General features: G+C 41.8%; 1 protein-coding gene across 2 annotated transcripts; it reads right to left on the bottom strand.

The window, feature by feature from the left end:
* Positions 1–687: 687 nt before the first annotated feature.
* On the bottom strand, positions 688–20649 carry PKN3 (protein kinase N3). Of its 2 annotated transcripts, none has more exons than XM_054848712.1 (22): positions 20501–20649; positions 16720–16999; positions 16018–16166; positions 14382–14511; positions 14115–14266; positions 13556–13751; positions 13055–13246; positions 12696–12805; positions 12071–12214; positions 11029–11104; positions 9875–10061; positions 8740–8851; positions 7826–7902; positions 6251–6317; positions 5555–5646; positions 5012–5188; positions 4860–4922; positions 4221–4297; positions 3465–3607; positions 3119–3226; positions 2460–2540; positions 688–1583 (listed from the first exon to the last, which is right to left on the bottom strand). In XM_054848712.1, the coding sequence occupies exons 1-22, from the start codon at positions 20519–20521 to the stop codon at positions 1371–1373; spliced, it is 2847 nt and encodes a 948-aa protein (XP_054704687.1). In that variant the 5' UTR covers positions 20522–20649; the 3' UTR covers positions 688–1370. The 2 variants fall into 2 exon arrangements, with proteins under 2 accessions (XP_054704687.1, XP_054704688.1); XM_054848713.1 differs by having other exon boundaries at positions 715–1583; positions 16720–16984.
* Positions 20650–21480: the final 831 nt, after the last annotated feature.

Below are 21480 nucleotides of genomic sequence, written 5' to 3'. Positions count from 1 at the left end.
ATGTGGGAATTTTCAGAAGCAGTTATACTTGGCTCTGAAAATAGGAAATCTATGTTCAGTGTGAATTATTTCTGTTTTCCACAAACAAAGCTCTTACCTCTTGGAATTGTGAAGCACTTAGACCAGCCTTGATTTAATAACAACGACTCACTAGCTGCACCCAAACCTTCTCTCCAGATAGAGCACAACTGCATTAGTTCAACTTCTGTCTACCTCTGTTGAAGACAAACTGAAAGAGTAATAGCTGTGCATCCCTATTTGTCATCAGTGTGATGCTTCATTTCTAGATACCCTTCCTTTTTTTCCCCCAACGAGCTAACATTATGAATTTAAGAGAAGAAAATTTATCTTATGAAGTATAATTACAAGACATGTTACCAGGCAAATTAAATCACCTTTAACTTACTGATTTTCCAATATTAACACTGTCCTTATTTAGCTATCCCAAAAAAGATACAGGTTATACACATTGATAAAATCTGTGGAGAGACAACTTGACTGCAGCCGTTTGTATGTGACAGCTGATGACACCGTGCAATGTGTACACAGACAACTTGAGTGAGAGGGAAAGAAGAAAACATTACTATTGACATTTACAGAGAAAGATAAAATCCTGCCTGTTGAGCAGAATATGGGTAGCCCCGATCTGAAACATTCAGCTAACACCAAGGAGATGAAAAGCTGAAATTTCTTTGTAAGAAAAGGTATCTTTATTTTCAGAAAAAAATTAGCATGTGCAAAGCTGTGGCTTTTTAACATCATTAAAATAATAGCTAAGATTTAGCATCCTTGAAGTAGAAAGAGACTACTTTTCCTTAAGATAGATCACTTGGATCATTATCAAACCCAAACATCATTATCTTGGTTGTGTTAAAATCCATTCCTTCTCTGGCATACATAATTATGAGTGGGAATGGGCATAAAATCATTACAAAGAGGGAATGCTGTATATCTTTTCTAGAAAACAGGTGAGAAGTGGACATTCCTCCTGCTACTATGCAACTTAAAAGAGCCGTGCTATTTACTTAGGCTTTTTGCAAGGAGTAACCTGGGTTGCAGAGATTATTTGATTTCATTAAATTAAGTCCAGCTTAAATTCCTAATTCCCATCTATATTCAATGGCAGCAGAAGATACATCCAGTCAAACATTAATTACTCCTTAAAGATAATTGACATCCAGTATCCCTCTAACAATTGAGGCTGAAAAAAAACACAGTAGGTTAACTCAGCTTGCAGGGCACTCTCTTCCTGGGGTCATCAGCACTACTAGTTCTACAAATTCTGTTGACTTTTCCACTGCCCATGCCAAGTCCTCTCTACACTCTCTCAAGGTGGTAACAATCTGTTCGTGTTTCTTACAGCACAGGAATTAAACATCTAAAAGGTGTCTGGAGACAAAGTCAAAGTCCTTGAAGACAGTCTGCTCCTTACGGGTTAGGAGAGCAACCTCCTCTGGAGGAGTAAGGATTGGCTTTTGTGATGTAAACTCTTCATCAAAGTTGCTAATGTCAGTTGGATCTCTTAAAGTGGGCACAAAAGGGGGCTTCAGCGTCCTGGCAAACAAGGCGTCCCAATCAATTTCCTGTAAGGGAAGGAAGTGAACAGGCCAGGTTGACATTAACATTATTTATGAAATGTGGAAGTAAAAGGGAGGATTGCAGCCTCCCACCCAGATCATTTGCAACATGTCTTATTTCTACTAATTAAAAAAAAAAAAAGAGAATTGAAAAAAGCCCCAAAACAAACAGCATAGTCAGGCCAGGTAGTGCAGAGATTTCATGCAGTCTAAGGCTGTTCTTCAGAACTCCAAGAAACAAAGTTACAGCTCAAACTATATTTAGGAAGAGCAAAACTAAAGCACAGCTGTGGCTGGGTGAATCTGTGGACTTCCCAGCAATTTCTGCTGACATTCAAGTTCTTTTCTTACTCCAGTGCAAAGTCAGCCAGGGTCTATAAGGCTAATAACTTCTGGCAGATGGGTAATGACAAGGAGGAATGGTAACACCTTTGCCTGGAACAGATGTATACCCTTGACCCAAAGCAAATGTGTCTTTAACCTCAATTTCTCTTACGGTTCATGTATACACTGCAAATGCAGGTGCCATCAAATAGACTGACTGGCAATCACTGTCATCACTTGACAGCATCTTTGGCTGCTGCAGTTTGATTTAAAAAAGGGTATTTGTTGACGGCTCAAAAGGTGGGTACATCGAAGCAGCATAATCTGAAGTAACAAACTGGCTCTGGAAGCTTACAGATCCCAGAAAACACACTTGGGGGATGTCATTTCAAACATGACTTGAAACACATATTCCTGAATAAAGCAATGAGGTGCAACAGAAGCTACCTCTAAGATCTCACTGGTAACTAATGGAAATATGTCTCAATACCAACAGAAAGCAAATCACCCTCAGCTCGAACACAAGAGATGAGGGGGAGGGATAATGTGAGTTCCTACCTTAAAAAAGGCCTGCATTTTAATCTCTTCTGCATCTTTTTCCCCTGCTCCCAGTCTGCGCTCTGGACATTTCCGAAGAAGCTGCAGGAAAGTATCAGCTCAAAATTAAACACTGGGAACAAGGATGGACAGGAATAATGTTCCAAAGAGAAAAACAAAAGAAAGGAGATGGACTGACCCCTCAGTATCTTCTCATTCTCACTTTGCAGCAAAGTGATAATCTGCTAGTAATAGCTTAGACCTGGTTCGCTGTAAACAACTTGCCAACTTCAATAAGATACCTGCTATAAACCGCATGAAGCATCTCATCTTAATTGTGCACCCGTGACTACTGGGTCACATTCAAAATCTGAATCAAGCCATCTCCACTGAATGTCTCTGACACTCCTGCCCGTGAATCAACACTGCTCCATTTCAGAATTAGCAGCAACAGACTTCAATTAGAAGCCTGCTTAGTCATCCTTAGACAGAAGAATAGCATTTATGTAAAGAGAAGGAAAGGAAAAAATATGTGTAAATTTTAAATGTTTCCTTAGTCTGTGTAGGCAGCTCCAGATTACACACACAAATGTGATCTGGTCCTAATAGAGTCTCTCTGGATCCACTTACACAGTAAATGCAAATTCTTCAGGTTCCTAGAGACCCATCAAGCCCATTACCTTACGGATTATAGAGAGTGCCTCAGATGAAAGGAATCGTGGATACCGGACTTCGTCATTGACAATACTGTCAAAGACTTCTTCCTCATCATCTCCAGGGAATGGTGACTGCAATTGTGACATTTTATTATTTAATCGACATAGCACTCATTCCTCACTATTAAACAGGGATGAGAATAGCAGGGAGTTATATGGATTCATTAGTGTTTGGCAAGCATCATGAATGAGAAAAATTTAAGTACTAATAAATAGTTGGCTGCATTGAGCAAAATTTTATCTCAGGTGTTCGAGTACTACTCTCCGCAAGACTGTTTAGCGAGATCTTCTTAGAGAAAGGTGGCCTTACCTCACCAACCAGCATCTCATAAATGAGTACACCCAATCCCCACCAGTCTACTGCCCGAGTGTACGAGATGTCCGTCAGGACTTCTGGAGCCAGAAATTCAGGGGTGCCGCAGAAGGTGTTTGTGCGGTCTCCAAAACCTATTCCTGTAGGAGAAGAACACTTCTGTAAAATCCAGCACACATTACTGAATGGATCGCATGCAGCCTCACCTTCTGAAAGCCATAGTTTATCACTTGATAATCTAATGTTGTTAACTGGGCAAAGGTTCTTGTCAATGCTTGTAAATGCCAATAAGGAAATATGAAACCTGAGGCCCCTAACAACTCCAAATAAGAAATATACAGACAAATATACAACAAGAAACAAACAGCAAAACCAGAGAAACTTTCTGCAGATTCCATTGCTCATTTACTCAAGCATGCATTTTGTAGTATCCTGTATTCTGGCTCCTTTGAACAAACCATCACATTGTAAACTCCTTTGAAAGTTTCCTGAAGACTAAAGGACAAAGTAGTCTTTCCAAGTTCATCGTGGCCAGACAGGTGAAGGGTTTTTTTGTTGTTTGGTTTGGGGGGGGGGGGTGGTGGTGGTGGTGGTGGTGTTTTGTTTTTGGTGGATTTTGTTTTATTTTTAAGATGGGGATGAATACAAGTTACACACAAGTACCTCAGTACCAGTATTTGTGAACACATTACTACAGCCCAGATCCTAAACTAGCTTTGATGGTTCCATTTCAGCTTCACCAAGGTCACTCACCTTCCTTACACAATCCAAAGTCTGCGATCTTCACAAATCCTTCAGCATCTAAAAGGAGATTATCCAATTTCAGGTCCCTGCAGGCAAAGGAGGGGAAAGAAAATGGTGGATGAAGTCTGAGGATTGCCATCCAACATCTTTTTTTGCAAGAGGCAGAAGCTAGATGTTACTAAAGAGAATAAAATCTAAATTGAGTGAAGTCTACATTTGGTTTAAATAATGTATTATTTGGAAGATTCCCCTTAATTTATTGATATTTTCCTCTTAATGAAAGGCTCACAAAGCAGCTTAGGGCTGGGTGGGGCTTATTCATCTGGAAAAGAGCATCCCACTACAGCATGACAAATTACTTGACTATCACAGTAAAAAAGAAAGCAGTGACTTACAGGTGCACCCCAGAATGTATTGACATGTCACGGAAGATTAATCCCCTGCAACATGTTAGATGAATAGTTTCTAGATGACTTTCTTTACTGTAAGCACGATGAACATGCTGATAGCAACAGGCGATGGGGAAAATAAAGACAGACAAAAAGATTAGAAAGCCCAGCAAGATAGTGAGCTCCAGACACATAGCTACAGGAAAAACAAACTTTCAAGTTGATGAACTGTCTTATACTTGATTCTTTGTTGCATTACCTATAAACAATTTTCTTCTCATGCAAGAACTGGAGCCCCAAGACTACACAGGCTGTATAAAACCTAAAAGAGAGAAATAGTTATCAGGAAATATATGAGAATCAAACTAAAAAAAAATATAGTGCCTGGAAACCAGACTAATTCTAACTCACTGTGCCATATGCTCTGAAAAGACATCTTCGTGTATGCGCATCATAAGATCACCACCTGGAGTATATTCCATCACAAAACAAGCATGATGAGGCGTCTGGAAACATGCAAACATGTTGACAAGGAATGGATGATCAGAAGAATTGACCACTTCAAATATTCGCTTCTCACAGTTCAAGCTGCCAGGATTCAAAGAACAAAAACGTCAATGTTAAAACCTGGCAGAAAAGCCTGTTTTGAGAAAGACAGGATGAAGAAGAAAATCTTTACATCTTAAGTTAAAAAAATAAAAAGTGAGGGTTAATACAATATTTATCTTACATACTTCCAAACCTTGAGTTTTAGAGTGTTCTTCAGGTGTTATTCCACCAGCAGCTAGAAAGCAGCGGTGTTATAAGTTTCCTTATTCCTGATTTTAGTTACCTAAAAGCCTTAAGGTCACATTAATAGTACCATGACCAATATGCATCATACCTACTAACATTTGATTACAAGGCGTGTTAAAGTAGCCTCTGGCAATAGTACCATCTCTATATAAAGCTCACCTATCAATTTCATCTCTCCTAATAATATCTTTTTTCTTCAAGGCTTTGATAGCATACAGCTTCCCAGTTGCCTTGTATTGGGCCAGCAGTACCTAAAAGACAACAGAAAAGCAGCTCTTCAAACAAATCTGTTATTTCTTTATTGGATTGCTTTGACTCCCATTGACACAAATTATTTCCATCCGCTCCAGACAGTCAGTCATTCTCAAAACCAAGCTCAAGTAACTCCAAAAATGGAGCACTTTTTTTCTGCTCCTTCTGCTGCAGCAGTCCAGAAGGATGTCACTGTAAGTCATATTCTTTTTCACAAACAGTAGTATCACAGCAGGCCTAGTGCTTTATGAGCACCTCAGAGCTCTCACAGCAAGCAACTATGCATACAGTTTTTGGGAATGGAGCTATTCCAGTAGCAATCACCACGATAATGAAAGGAATGGTAATGGTGTGCTTTATGAAATGACTTAGCACTCCCAGGACAGTTTTTTCCAGGCTTTGAAGCCACAAATCTTCAGGAGTTTTTACTGTTAACAACAGTTACCAGCTGCTTGTGTGGTTGGGCTAAGTTTGTTTTTTATACCTGCACTGCAACAAATCTCTTCTGTATGGCAACATTTCTATTCAGACTCTGAGGCAGAGGCCCACCTTCACAACTACAGTCCTCCTGCCTCCTCCACAAAGAGTACGCTTCTACACTACCTTCCCAAAGTGGCCACGTCCCAACATAGCAATGCAGTGAAAATCCTGAAGCTGAACTGTCCTTTTCCTGCAGACAAACAAAGAAAAATTGCTGAGACAATACCCAAAAGATGCATAAACAGGTAACAAAGGAATGCATATTTGTTTTAGGGGAAGAAGCTCTGTATAGGAAAAGGGAAAACAAACAGCTGTGTCAACCATTCCTCCCTGAAACTGAAGTCCTGAAAACTTAGCCTTGCTGCTGCTGTTCTGCCACTTGAAGAAAGGAGCAGTTAACTGTAAGGCTAGGAAACTGCTCCCAGTGGCAGCAGTCTGACTTCCATCTGTACTGGCAACAGGAGCAACAATTCTGACTCTCCAAGGCTTGCTCTCTCTGTTACTTCCCATAACAGGATTAGTTCCCCTCCACCTCCATCCTTGGGGTAGTAAAATTCAATCTTGCCTATGCTTCTTCCAGCAGGCTCAACAGCAATTGTGTTAATCAGACATGAACATGTACATCAAATGCTAGTAGGACAAGGGCATAAGGAGAAGTTCTCAAACAGGAACTGGAAATGAAACACAGTGAGACAACAGACATTGCTGGAAAAAAAGTAGTTGAATAAAGAGATGCTATAGAACATTATGTCAGCCACAAGGTGTTACCAAGGAAAATCAGGCTGCAGAATTGCTTGGAAAGAATTTTTAAAAACCCCAAACAAACAATACAAAACAAAACAAAACCATGCACACCCTAAATGCTTTAGTCCAGTATCATCTTTAAAAGGCAGCGGACACTCCATACTCCTCCAGTAAGTGAAATGAAGGGCTAAGTATCTACGATGAAGGACTCAACTGCCTCCTCAGCCTTCTCAGAGAGAAGGTAGGGAGGTGCTTGAATGTATTCTGACTACATGGTTTTGAAGATGGGACCCCTCAAAAGTGATGATGAAATTATGAACATAATTCTATGATCTGAACTGCAAGATCAGCTTAGATAGATTTTGCTATTTGTGCTTTTTCAGTCAGTATTTGTTTAACAATAGTATTTTTTTTTACTTGTCCTGGTTTTGATATATTTACTGCTGTGTATCCTTGTTACATACAAATTGTGTATATATAAACTGCCACAGGCTATAAAGAGCTTACTGTTTTATGCCTCCCTATGTAATGAAAGACAGTGTATCTTGTGCATCAATAGAAACAGAAGAGTGTGAGGGATGCCAAAAGTGTTTCTGAAATGTATTACTTAGAACGCAGACAGATCTAAATATGCTACACCATAAAACTTCAAGCACAAGGAAGCACTTGAAGACAGTTAAGTGACTTTACCTTCTACTATAGTCATCTATTATGTTGTAGCGTACAGTCTATCAATAGGCTAAGTATTGCGGTTAATAAGCAGATATGGTGCAGCAGACTTTTGGACAAGTAAAGTTCAGAGCAGACATTTCATGGACTACACTCAGCACTAAGAGTCTGCTGCTGAGAAACCAAAGTGTATCTTGAGCAGAATTTTAGACTGCATGCTCAAAAATTTCAGCCCAGTGTCTCTTGAATCTGTGACCCAAGACAGCCCATGCTGTCTCCAGTTACCTTGGAGATGCCTGGCTTCGAAATTCTGTTAGAGCAGAGCTGCAAGACTTCTCTTCAATATGCAGCCTCTTCAGACACTAGGAACAGAAAGAAAATTACAGTGTGTCATCCTCTGGAATCACCAAGTCAGACCTGAACACCCACATCCAAATTTTCTCCTCTGTCATGAACCAGCATAACTGCAGACAAGTTCTTGCAGCTGGTCCTCGCCTCTGCTTGGAGGGAAGCAGCATGAAAATAGATGTTGTCTACAGCCACACAAAACTATTCCCATGTAAAAATTTTTTGATAGGGTTAAACCCTTTAAAATAAACACTTTTAAAAGTCTAGGATAAAACATTTCCTTTCTAGAAAAAAAGGTATCTCATGTCCTCAAAAGATTCACAATGACCAGAGAATGCAGTTTCCTCTATCGCCGCAGCCAAATGAGAAAGGGTAAGATGTGACAGAACACAGGTCATTAACTATTATACTACTCAAAACAATTTTCCTGCTCCTTCCTGTCAGAAAAGTAGAGCTCTTCTTGGTTTTGCCCAGTTTCTTTAATGACAAAGAACTTCATCTGGTCCTAAAAGCCTCTCGACCCTCCTTCCTGCTTTCTCTGTGCAGTCATCTGTTCTGTACTCTTGCCCTGAACTCCCAATGCTAACCTACCTCCCATTTTGCTTCTCCAAGAAAAGAAACTTTAAAAAAAAAAAAAAAGAAAAAAAAAGAAGGTAAAAAGAAAAAAAAAAGAGGTACAACAGTTTTGGCAAGACACCATGCCAAAATAGCTCCCTGGATTCTGAATCCCTGGACATCAGCCAGCTAATGAGGTGGTACCTGCCTAAAGTAGAATTAATTTCTCCAGTAATAAACAATTAAGAAGAACCAGGCCTTGAAAGAAAAGTCTCCCTATTAGCCCAGATGATTACCGGGGAATCTGCAGGAGACGGTGTTGATTCTTTGGAGTTGGCCATCAGAAAAAGGCGTGGAGGCTTGGGTGGTGCTTCATCAGCAAACGTAAGCTTAGCCACAGGAAAGTCACTACATTTGTGAGACAAAATTGAAGGAGATTGCCTTAGGGCAGCACATTGTACACAGACACCTTTGTATCACCTTCGCTATATAAGCAAACAGAACTCCTTGATTCACACCACAAGTCTGTGAAGTATCAACAAGACATATGCTCACCTAAATGAATGAAAAGAAAATGAGCTATTAAGTTGGTGATGGTTAGACTCACATTCCAACACTAGCTCTCTGATGCTATAAAATGAAACATAGGTGTGTAGAAATAAGTCACTATGATCAAGAATTTAAAGGAAGTCTTGATTTTAATAGCAACACAGTAGTTGACTATTTTTTTTTAATTTTCTAGGTCTTGTGAATCAGTGGGAATAGTCTCAGTGAATGATTAATTATCTAAAAATTAATTCAATTTTTAAAAATTATTATTTAGAGAATTTTCTTCTACAGCATATTTAAAAGCTTAGTTATGTACCGAGTGCTACATTATGCTAGTGGTTGGGGTACAAGTAACCTCATGAAAGAGTGCATTTTTACCTCAACAATCACATTGTGACCTTGCATAGAGTTCAGTTACTATACTGGAAGACATTTAACGAGTGGAATTTTCTTTCCTTTGCAGTGCAGAACCAGTACACCTTTTTGTGTATATAAAATAACTTTTGAAAATCTGCTTTTGTTTTTTTCTGTATCATGGTGTTTACTTATTACCACTTTTATGCCCACAATTCTTACTGCAGAGGAAAAGAAAGCTGCTGAAGTTCCCTTGGCTCTGGAACACACTGCTTGTTAGGACAGCAGTTCTGAAAATCAGTCCAACTGCTCACAAGAAATCAGAGCTAGCCACAGCGCATTGAACATCCCACTAAAGCCACATTGTTTCAAGCAGCATTGGCTTTTCATAAAATCCTGAATTAAGTTCCACTGATACAGTTTTCACATCAGTATCTTCCTTCACCTTAGCAAGGTGCAACAGAATTTGAAGATCTATCCTACACCCATTCCAGAGTGTCATCCAGCAACACGCAGAACATGACTTACCTGCTCAGTTTGGACATTGAATCAACATGACTTTGTGGGGGAACCGGAGAGAAGTCTGTGTGAATGGGATCATGAAGCGGGGGACTCAGAGTGCTCAAGGAACTACACGGGGGGAGGAAACTCATCATCAGGCGACCCCAAGCAGCAACATTTATGTTCATTTGAGGAGCTCGGAGAAATTCCTTCCCTGGAGGAGTCAGAGTCAAAACACCAGTGAGATTACAATGCACAAATTACAATCTCAGGTACTGTTACCATTTTCACCCAAACACCCATGGGTTACTCAAAAAGGTGGCACACCATAGGGAGAATAAGCTTTTTTCCCCAGGGATGAAAGATTAATAATGATGAAACAGATCTACTATTTCACCTATGTTCAGTTCCACATAATATCATAACAATCCTCAAGTAGAAATTGCATAAAACATAAAAAAAATATTTTATTCTGTCAGGTTTTCTTCTATTTCAACACTGTATTTTAATCATGCAGCCTGTTAACAGAAAGTTTCTGAAAACATCTTAAAAAGAGTAAAACATTTGGGATGTTTTCATTATTTTAACTACTTCCTGAAGCATATATATATATATATATAAAAAAAAAAATCTCATTTATCTTCACTGCCAGGAGTCCTCAGTATGTAAAGTCTTACCTTATTCAGCTTCCCAAGAAAGAATTTGCAGACAAAGAAGAAAGCATGCAAGTTATTCCAGTCCCTAAACTATTAATCTGAGATGCCAGCTCTAAAAACTTGACAGACAATCAGTAGCCTGTTCATGCTACAGTCTTCTATGATTTAGAGTTTTCTAGAAAACCTTCCAATATCCGTTCATCAGTAACAGAATTGCTGGTTAAATTAGTACAGCTTGAGTCCTAGACCTTGCTAAGAAATCTGTTAAGTAACTAGTAATTATATCTTCCTAGCAATGTTAATTGTGAATAGAAACACCGCAACAATATCACATTGCACACCATGCTGCAGCCAGGCTGCCTGCACTTTTTGTGACTGAAGAAACTTTCGCATTCTAATAAAGCCCACCTGCCTACAAACAGTAATGAGCAAGCATTTTAATGTCTCACAAATTTAACTGGATAGGAGTCCATGCCCTCATCTACACACCCTAGATAGTAAGCAGTCAGTTCTCTAGCAGCTTACCTTTCTGTTTGGGGAAAATGCGTTTCTGTCGCTGAAGTTTTGGTTTTCTCTCAATGACAGGATTACAGAACATCACCTGCCAGAGAAGCACAAGGGACTTGTCAGGATTGTTCATTTACACTGTGAACACAAACTTCCACACATGCCTGCTCTCTCATCAAATTCTCCATTCATATCTGTTTGGTAAGTTAGGAGTCACTCCCACAGACAGACTCCAGACTGCGTTATTCTAGGTTCACCCTCTAAACACCTGTTTCATCAACTGTGGTTTTAGATGTTGGAATTTTCTGCTACCTGAAATGCACAAAACCCCCACAATTAAGGCCAATTCATATCCTGAACAAAATTAATGTAATTTGTAAAGCCATGCATAAAGAACACAGCCATTTGTAGGGTAAAAAAAAGTAGTAGTCCATCGCACAGAAGCAAAAACCAAAAAAACAACCCCCACAAAACAAAACCACAAAAAACAAGAAAGAGGGGAGAGGAGGTAAATTTTGGTACATGAGGTCAAGATCCTACTTTTGGAAAGATAACCACAGGAACTCTCATCACAACACAAAGGAGAAAGTACTGCGGCTTTTAAGGGATTATCTGGATGATTTCTTCATTGATGGTACTTCAAACTGTTATTAGCCTCAGAAAGATGATAAAATAAGCATACCCAGAGGGAATTTGGATCTCTGATTCTACCGTCTCTGTGACTCAATTCTGACCATTAAGCCATATGTTTAATTAAAGTGTCACCAATGACTCATAATGAAAGCAAATAAAAACCAACGGATTTCACAGCACACACACGTATAATTACAGCGGAGCAGCTGAAGAGTCACTTAGGGCTATGGCACATGTACATCTATTATATCATGTTGTTCCTTATTGTTGTATGTGATATTGATGTAAAAGGATTTCAGGTGTCATTCTACCCTTCTAGATTATTGCTCCTTCCATTCCTTGTATCCTGGGTTGAACAACCACTTTCAGGGCAGGCACCCTAAACAGACAGCGTTCTCTGAAAAAGAAACAAAGCTGGCATTTATACCTCCGCAAAAAGCATTCCTTGGGGTTCAAGTGAGAGGCACATCCCATGACGTTTGTTATCAAGGAAATCATCCAAACGTAAAAACTTCACTGCACATAGTTCTCTCCAGTCTCTCCAATAAATTGCAATTTCTAGCTCACGAGACTGGTGGGTGAGTGGTGGGGGAGAAAAAAAAAGCAGAAGAGTTACATACGTCCCTGTGATCTGGAAATGGCACACACACACAATTGTAAAAATCAGTAAACTAAACAGTACGCATAAGAAACTTCTTTAATCCTTCTGTTCCTTGCTTTCTGTGATGTTTTCAGATCTTCTTAGCTACAAGACCCTTGTGGAGATGGCTGTCTTGGCTCCTCATTTCAGAAATCCCTGCGAGAACCACTTTGCTGGTAAGATGATATAAAACTGCTCAGATAAGGAGAGAAGGACAACAGATGCTGTTCAGGCTGAATCTCTGCCAGAGATGCACTGCCTTCAGGGGAAGACTAAGATAACTGGCACATAAAAGGACATGGGGACAGCAGCAATACAGAGTTGAATCAAGTGGAATGGCAGCTAAACAAGCAAATCAGGTAAGGTGAAATAGAAAAACAAATACAACACAGGGAATCTGGGGCAGACTTACCCGGTCCAGCTCAATGACAAAGCTCTGGTCCCATGCCTGGTTATTAACTGGTCCCCAGTTTGTTTGGCCAACCACTTTATTGTCCACTTTGAGCACAGCAAGGGCCTCATCTGGACAAAGGAGAAAACATGGATTATAACCTTTTACCAAAGCAAATCTCTCATACTGAAGGTGAATATCCCAATCAAATGTAATTCCTAGGTGAGAAGTAGGAGGATCAGGTATAACATGATTAATTCTCTCTCTTAGTTTTGCAGAAACCAGGTTTCTTATAATTACACTCATATCGGGCTAACCTAGCACCCAGATTAGAAGCCCCCATACACCACTCACAATTCAACAGGCAACCCCATACTCACTACAAGGCTCTTCATTCCGCAGGTACTTTCCTGCAACACTGCGGCCATGGATACCCAGGCCAACTCGTGCACGGGAAAGGGACCTCAAATCACTTGGGCTGCCACAGATGGGAGAAGAACTAGTCATTCGGGAACGTCCTGGAACATTTTCCAATAGATCCTGACACCCCATCAGTCTCACTTCCAGTGTTCCTGAGGAATTTTAGGAGAGTAAAGAATATTATTATGTAAAAGATAAAGTGATTCCAGTCAACCTGTCCTCACAGGGGTCCAAGAATTTCTCAGATTCATAATTTCTTGGTTAACAGCTCAAATCTAGCCCAAATTAATAGACTGCAAACCCGTATGATCAGGAAGCTCTTACTGGCTTAGAAGAAATAAGTCCAGTTCCCAGAAAATCAGATGTCCATATAACAAGAGGTATTACAACAATGAGAAGAAATGCAATTCATTTTTCCCTCTGACCTCCTCAAAACAACATGCCATGCAGGATTTATGTACCTGTAAGGGCTGTAGGTTTGATGACAGAAGTGGGTTGGATGCTGCCATGCTGAGCTCCGAGGGAGGAAGTATTTACTAGTTCCTGCTTGATGAGTGCTCTTTTTGGGTGATCAGGAGAAAGCTCACTAAGCTGACGTTCCAAGGACAAGCGCAGCAGGTCAATCTTCTGAGAGGACTCTTGCAAACGACCCTGAGCCTAGCAATACGAAGTAGAACAGAAAGCAGGCAGTAATTTTCAATGTACAGCCCCAGTCCAGGTACTAGTAATCCTTTAAGCTTCAAAAAAAGACCAGAAAACATCTTACTAACAAAGGAAAAAGACAAAATATTTTCCCATAGATCCTAACCACTCTATCAGTGTCACTTCTGATGTTCCTGAGAAATTTCACCAAAGCAAGGAACATTATCCTTATAAGGGAAAGTGATCCCAATCGGTCTGTCCTCAGAGAGACAAGAACTTCCCAAATTAATAACTCTTGGTTAACTCTACTCATTCATGCTAAATCACTAATGTTGAGCATGAAACCACCCTCTCAAAAAGGCCTGAATAAGTGCTTACCTCAGCCAAAAACTTGCGATCCTGTACCCGGCTCCCTCCTAGGATCTTCAGCACATTTTTTGCCCCCTCAGCTACAGCAGCTTCAATGCGCAGGTGATGTCTCAGCTCCTCAATACGTAGCTCCAAAGCACTGATGGTGGTCCCTATCCTCACTGGTCATTTTGGAGATAAAATATGGTGAGGATGAGAATTGACTGAGTATTCCGGATCTTGGGGCTTTGGCTGCATCTGTTCTGAGCTGTATTGGTTACTTAAAAAAAACCTTACCTGCTGAATCCACTGTATCTTCCATCCCTCCTGCTGACTGAGATACTTTCACAATGTGCATGCGGATTATTTCAATCTTTGTCTTGCTGTCCTGAAGCATCTGCTGAGCTGTAGCCAGCAGCTTTCGCTCCTGCCAAAAAGAAAGCATATGCAGAGAGAGAACCATGCTCCTTAAAACCGTATTACGATGATACGTTCACATATGAGGATGAGGTGGTACCTGCAAGAAGGGTCATAAATGATCCTGAAATGGCATAAATAAGCACTTATGTAAAGGAGACACTGCTGAGGATCAATGACTTTGAGGTCACTATCTCCATTTGTAGAGGGAAAGGACAGGTCAAGGGCATGTCCAGTTAATACCAAACTTTGTGGTCACTGAGACTTGTGGTTCACTGGTTAACTGTGCTTACAGTTTTTTATGAGAAGTTTTGGACAAATTAAAATATCATAGCCCTTTACAATGCTGGTCTTATTGAATTAGGCTTTATAATAAGCTTGGATTTTTTTTTTTCTAAATTAACCTTTGACTTTTAAATATGATTATGCCAAACTCAAAAAGTAGGATGAATATGAAATCAGTAAACTTCTAAAATTTTTCTCATATAAAGAGATACCACATGCTGTGCTCTATGCTAAACCACCTAGTGATAGCAAACGTCACTCCAACTCAGTGTACAATACCGATGCTTTTTTAAACTTCTTTCCTCCAGTCAGTGACTGAATGTACTCTTAAACTACCCTTGCTATCTTCCCAGGCTTGAAAGTTTTTCTAGATATAGCACTTCTATCACACCACTTCTTATGAGATACTTTTCTCTGGTTCAAATCTGCCTCTAATCTAGAGGCACTGTGAGGTTAGATACATTAATCTCTATGTTGCCATTCAGCCAGCTAAGTTCAGCATCTAGACTGAAGAAGTAACGTAGAGTCTGTAGCTGGTAGGGAGAGGTAGGTTTTTCCAAAGGGCCGTTCATCTGTTTGAGAATGATAATACAAGCTATTCTATAGATACCTAGCACTTTCTACTGAGACTACAGAAGCATTTACGTGGCTAAGTTAAAACCACAGTAGAGATTCCCAACTCGTTAATACCACTAAGCAACATTTAAGAGCAGAAGCAGAATCAGCATCTGCCACGTAAGAACAGCCAAAAGCATCAAAACTGCAAGACTATGCCCATCTGTCCAGCCTAATAACTCCCCTCTAACAGTGATCACCACCAGATGCTTCAGAAAAAAAGGCATAGGCAACCAGATCGTAGGCCAAAGTGGAACAAACTACACTTTCAGAAAAGCCTTTTCTTAACATCCAGTAATTACAGATTGGCTTAAGCTCTTGCCAAATGAAACATGCGCCATCAAATTCCTTTTTGATTCCTGCTAAATTCCTGAAGTCTGTAACATGTTGTAGTAAGAATGTTGCACAATTGCAGTATTGGTTGTCCTGTGCAGTAACTGGACATGCTGTCACTAAGCTGAGCACCAAAACGCAGAGCTAGGGTTCAGTCAAGCAAGCTTCGCAAATGAATTTCTTTCACACACCAATTACCAGAGAGAGCTTTCGCATACAGACTTTAAATACAAACTTTGATCCAGGAATCCACGTTCCCAAATGGTTGCTTATTCCTGCTTACCTTGGATGTTGAATACATTTGGATCATGTTCTCAGCTCCTTGTTTCACTTTCATTTCAACATGCAGCTGCTTTTTCAGAGCTTCAACCTTCCTCGCCATGGGGTCTGGGTTTCCTTCCCAGAGACAAGGATCTGGAGATACAGATCCATCTGCACAAACAATACAATTAATACCTTTAGTCATCTTTTCTTGTGTCATTTCACTGGGTTATGGATGGGTGGCTCTATAAAAGAGGGTTAGGCTATAAAATAAGGTACAAAAAGGTCTTCTCTACAAAATTGACTGCAAAACACTTTCAAATGAAGCTCAAGTTCATATCTGTAAATATTTCTTAGTTTATCAGTGAACCCGTCCTAACAAGCACTCTGCCAATTTTATACTCATTCATCCTGTAAAATACTTGGATGCTCAACTGCCAAAAAACTCTATTCAAATCTCTTCAATTCTACCTACAGCCTGCTCCTAAATATTGCCCATGCCCAGCACTCTTGGCTAGGCTTCTCCCTACACTGACCTCTTGTGTTGCCTCCTTTTGCCTTTATTGCCCCATTCTTGAATTTTTACTGCACAGATCATTTCATCAGCTAAATACCCACAGAAGAAACTCTCATTACTTGTGAGCCTTCAACAGAAAAATCTATCAATTCAATATATGATGACACTATAACAGAATTTTCCCGTCAATCATGACCCAAGAGCTACCTGTATTACTCTCCTCTTTGTCTATTATTACAATCCTTGCATTTAGCTCCTGAAGTTCCCAATGCAGTTGCTCCAGTTTTCGGTTGGAAGACTTCAGCACATGCTCTATATGAACAAGATTCTTTCTGTCTGTTGTCGCTTTGCGCAGGTTTTCTGCTCCCTCTTTAATCTTCAGTTCTTTCTGTATAGCACGGCGAAGTAGTTCCTTCTCACCCTCCAGTTTTTGCTGGAAACTTGGATCCATAAGGTTCACACCATTGCCCAGCTGCAAGAGACAGCCCTGCAATGCACCGTTGGGCAAGAGGATTTCAGAGATAACACAGTTTAACCATTTTTATGATATAGCAATACCCTCATAAGATTCCACTCCTTCATTCCATTTAGAAACTGGTTCACACAAATTCTGAAGTCAACCTTTTCACCAAATTTTCAAGAAGAGGAGACCTACATTTAAATTGCAGAGGACAAAACACAAATTTGATCTTAACATGCCTTAATTTGGTTTTAAGCCATAATTGAGAAAAACCTTTGTCTTACTTGTCTCCTTGTTATTTAATGTCTACATACATCTTTGTTCTCCAAGTTATCAAAGCCCAGCCAATATTTGCCCTTGTTCTGATTAACTTTTACTAGTATGATGTAGTAGATACAGATTTTTATCAGAATATGCCGTGGTGCCGACTGTTCAAAGACACATCTTAACCAACCTGTTAGAGCTTTTTAGGAAAGTCACAAGCATGCATTAACTCTCAGCTATTGCCCCGAAGAAAAAAAATGTAAAACCTACGGCTGTTTCTACAAATGAGCAAGCTTAACTTTGTGCTGTATCTGACAAGAGAACCACACTGTTGTCTCAGTCTCTATTCTGCTCATGATTAACATGTGATAAGGCCTCTTTAAAACATTGATTATTTTGATTTGCATTAGTAGCATTCAAGCTTGTTCTGGGCTTTGTTTTAAATCATTTTCAATACTACTTGTTCTAGTGATATATGCCTCATCAACAGCTCTGGACAGAGATGCTCTGTTTACAGACTGGACATACAGAGCATAGGCAGTAGCAGCAGAGGTGCATCTCATGGACCAAAGCAGGACTGAAGTCAGACAGGAGCTGCAAAAGCTTTATCCACGAGGATACCATAAAAAACAGATCATAGAATCACAGAATCGTTTAGGTTGGAAAAGACCTTCAAGATCATCAAGTCCACCCATTAACCTGGCACAGTTAACCTAGATCCAAGCAAGAGGTTAAGCTTTTCTCTTCAACAGGAAAAGTGGCTTTAAGGCATTCAGAGTTAATTAATATATTGCAATATAACAATTAATATATTAATAACCAAACATTAAAACCTCATCATACTCCCTGCTTAAATGCAAAAGAAACAGTCGCACAGTCAAGCTCCACTACACTAACCAACTTAAGTGTCACACAGCACATCAGTGACTAAGACAGAACTCAGAAATCCCAACTTGCTTTCACATTCTTTAATCGATTGACCACATTTCCAACAATAAACCACACTGTGGTTATGTTACTCATGTACCTTACTGTGTTTTAAGAGCATGCTGTCCATCGAAACCTTATGACACTCACACAGAAACAATTACTTAATCATATTAGTATATTTTGTTATGCACCTCAAAGAGGTGCACCAAACATCCTCGATCAATTTTTGCTACTATTTCAGTCTAATAGCAAAATAACTAAAGGCGGAGGGAAAAAATCTATTTTAAAGTTGGCCTAAAACCAAGTTGGGTCTGCAACAGATGCACAATAGCCAAAATAGGAGTTGTTCAGATTGGTAACAAAACAAAAAGGTTCAGATTAACATCCTGATTCCAGGAAGTTCTCGCCCAATTAGTAAAGCCAGGAACTAAGCCAGAGCTTTGAAAAACATCCAAAGTTTTGTGAGGAAGAACTTGAATCATGGAGTTCCTGAGTCACAGGCAACCTTTACCAGATGTAAGTTGGAAAATCAGAAAGTTTTTTATCCACTCTGTAGCAAGTGACTAAAAGGAGTTTGTTGGTTGCAATTGTCATTTAAATAATTAGAAAAAGCATACAGATTTATTTTCTATCCAAACTATGCAAGTGACTGTAAGCAATCCACCCCCTTGATCTGCCGAGAGCAATGGAATGAGTGGAAATGGAATGGAAAGAGTAATGCTGATAAAGGGTATTGAATACAGGGACCCAATATTGATTCGGAGAACAGGTACAGCCTGGGCAGTTCTCAGGTCAATTTTCTTCCACATCACTCTGCCAAAAGCTAGTCTGAATACCAATTAATGCACCATGCTAATTTTCTATATATACTGAGAATGTAAGCATGGTATGTTTTACTGGGTCCTTCTTCCCCTCTATGGATCAGAGTGTGCCATAACATTGACATTGTTTGCATCAGGAAGGTAAAATATTCTATTACTGAGGAGGATGGGAAAGCTGAATTTGCATTTGGGTTGATCCATTTTGCATTCTGACGCAGGAATTTCAATGGGGTGTTGGGATACTGCCACAGCCTGTGCTGCAGCTGTCCTTTAGTTCCCAGGGAAGGTCAGTCCTTCAGGGTACGTCTCCAACACAATCTGAAAACACATCTAAAGCTTGCAGAGGAATACCTGCACTAGCTTAAATTAGCTTTGGTTTTTGGGCTGCCAGAACTCACCCAGGGTTTCCGCTAGACTCATGTCTTACCAAAGTGTCTAGACTGCTTCCTAACTAGCAAAAATTTCAGCAGTATCAAAGTTGCACTTAGTCTTTTGGATTGCAGCCCAGGGAGATGCCATCCTCTGGGTTGTTATGCCCAGCCAGGCAACGAGCTTCACCTGCACAAAGCCCAGAGCAGACCTGGCCCTTAGAATTTCGCTGCTGATGCACAAATTGATTTACAATTCAATGTAATGAGCTAGCAATGAGGGAGCCATCCCCTTGCAGACCACACGTGTTCACCAGGACATTTTAAATCACATCTTTCATGGCAACTTTGTGCTGTAGGGATGAGGCCTGCATCAGACAACCTCATGCTGAGCACATTCATTCTTCACAAGAAAAAAGCCACTGCAAGGTTTGGAAAAAGGCAATTGCAACCCTGTCTGGAGCCAGTCCCCTTTCCAGTTCCGAGTTTTGCAAGAGCTGGTAAGGGTGGAAAGCAGCGAGGCCAGGAGATGGGGAGAACCCAGGCAGGCTGCAGTGCTGGCAGCGAGTGCTCTTTGTGCCGGTCTCTCCATCCCTTCTTTCCCAGATTAGGCTCGAAACGCCTGAAGGAAAGAGGGCAGGGCATCTCACCCACTCCGGGGAGCTAATTCCAGAAATGAATGTTTTTCCCAGCTCGGAGTCTGGCTGCCCTCCCCCGGCTCCCGTGTGCCAGCCCCAGCAGCCGCCTCGCCTCCCACATCTCCTCGATGCCGAGAGGGGATTTCCTCAGCGGGCATCAACTTAGCCCAAACCCCATTTTCCTGAGGCGAGGAAGGACTTTTTAGGGGATCCCACCTGCTTCTCAGACCTTCTTCCACCTCCCCGGGGACCAGCCACCGCGGGAGGCAGAGGAGACAGCGGGAAGCCCCGCTCTTCCCACCGCCGCCCCCTCCCCGGGGCCGGGGGCTTCCGGCGGAGCATGGAGCTGTTTTCCCGGAAAGACGATGGGGGGGGCTCCCAAGAGTGGAGGGAGCCCCTCAGGAGGGCGGAGGGGGCCGCCCAGGAGGGGGGAGCCCCCTCGCCTCAGGCGAGGCTCGCCCCGCCCGCCATGCTGGGGCCCCTCCGAGCCCTCGGCGCGGCGCTCACCTGCGGGGTCCCCGCCGCCATTGCTCCGTACGGCACCGCCAGCAACCGGCACTTTTTCAAACTTCAGCCTTCCCGGGAAGCGGCGTGCCGCCGCCAGCGCCCTCTCGCGGGGTGCGGGCCCGGGAGAGCTGCCGGCGGGCGGCCCTCAGGGAGCGGGGAGCCTCCCCTTCCCCACACGCCGCCCGGCCCGGCCCGGCCCTGCCCTGCCCTACCCTGCCCCGCGGGGTCTTCAGCCAGCCGCGGCTCCCGCCCCTGTCAGGCGGTTGTCCCGCTGCCTTCGCCCGCCCTGAGGGGAAATGCGCAGCCGAGACCTGGCGGCGAGGTCCCGCAGCGCGCCCGGGATGGCGGCGGGAAGGAGAGAGGCGCGACAGGCCGGACGCTGAGGAGACTTGAGGTACCTCCCGCTTCCCAGCGTGGACATCGCCCTCCGCATCGGGCTGCTGGGGAAGGAGAAGCTTGAGGGGGGTCGGTGTCCTTTGTAGGCAAAAAAATCGTGGGTTTGTGCCAAAGGGACGGTACAGGGACATACACAGTGACAGATCGCCTTAGCTCAGCCCCACTGGGTTCCTGACACCTCCTCTGGGAGCTGGGCGCTGTGAGGAAAAATCCCTGCGGCCAGCCCCAGCCTGGGCCCAGTGTGCTGTGCTGAGTCCATCAGGTGGTTTCCAGTTTTAGTTCTCCAGATTGACTCGTAACTGGCGTTTGTTTGTAGGGGAAGAAGCAAACTGCAGTTCTAGATGGGATGTTGCCTTGGAAAGGGGGCGATGCTTGTCTCCAGTGCTGTTTTTTGACTAGTTCTCTGCAGAACTGCCCCGCTGCGTGTAGGATCTGGGGTCTCAGCTAAATGTTTGAGTGAAAAAATAATCCAAATGCACTGGCAGAACCAATATGCACTGTCATAGGCCCAGTGTTAAAAAAAAACAAGTGAAAAAGATACTGATTGCTTTCAGGTAGTAAAGACCACCACTTGTAAGATCCCT

Source organism: Grus americana, chromosome 20 (genome assembly GCF_028858705.1).
Source record: "Grus americana isolate bGruAme1 chromosome 20, bGruAme1.mat, whole genome shotgun sequence".
Classification (NCBI taxonomy): Eukaryota; Metazoa; Chordata; class Aves; order Gruiformes; family Gruidae; genus Grus; species Grus americana.
The sequence above is the reverse complement of the archived record's forward strand: the minus strand, read 5'-3'. Positions and strand labels throughout refer to the sequence as shown.

Coding starts and splice junctions, on each gene's coding strand:
- PKN3 (XM_054848712.1), bottom strand. CDS start 20,521: ATGGCGGCGGGGACCCCGCAG. Junction 12,806..13,054: donor GCGGAATGAAGAGCCTTGTA/GTGAGTATGGGG, acceptor TCCTTTGTCCAG/ATGAGGCCCTTGCTGTGCTC. Junction 12,215..12,695: donor TTGTCATTGAGCTGGACCGG/GTAAGTCTGCCC, acceptor CTCACCCACCAG/TCTCGTGAGCTAGAAATTGC.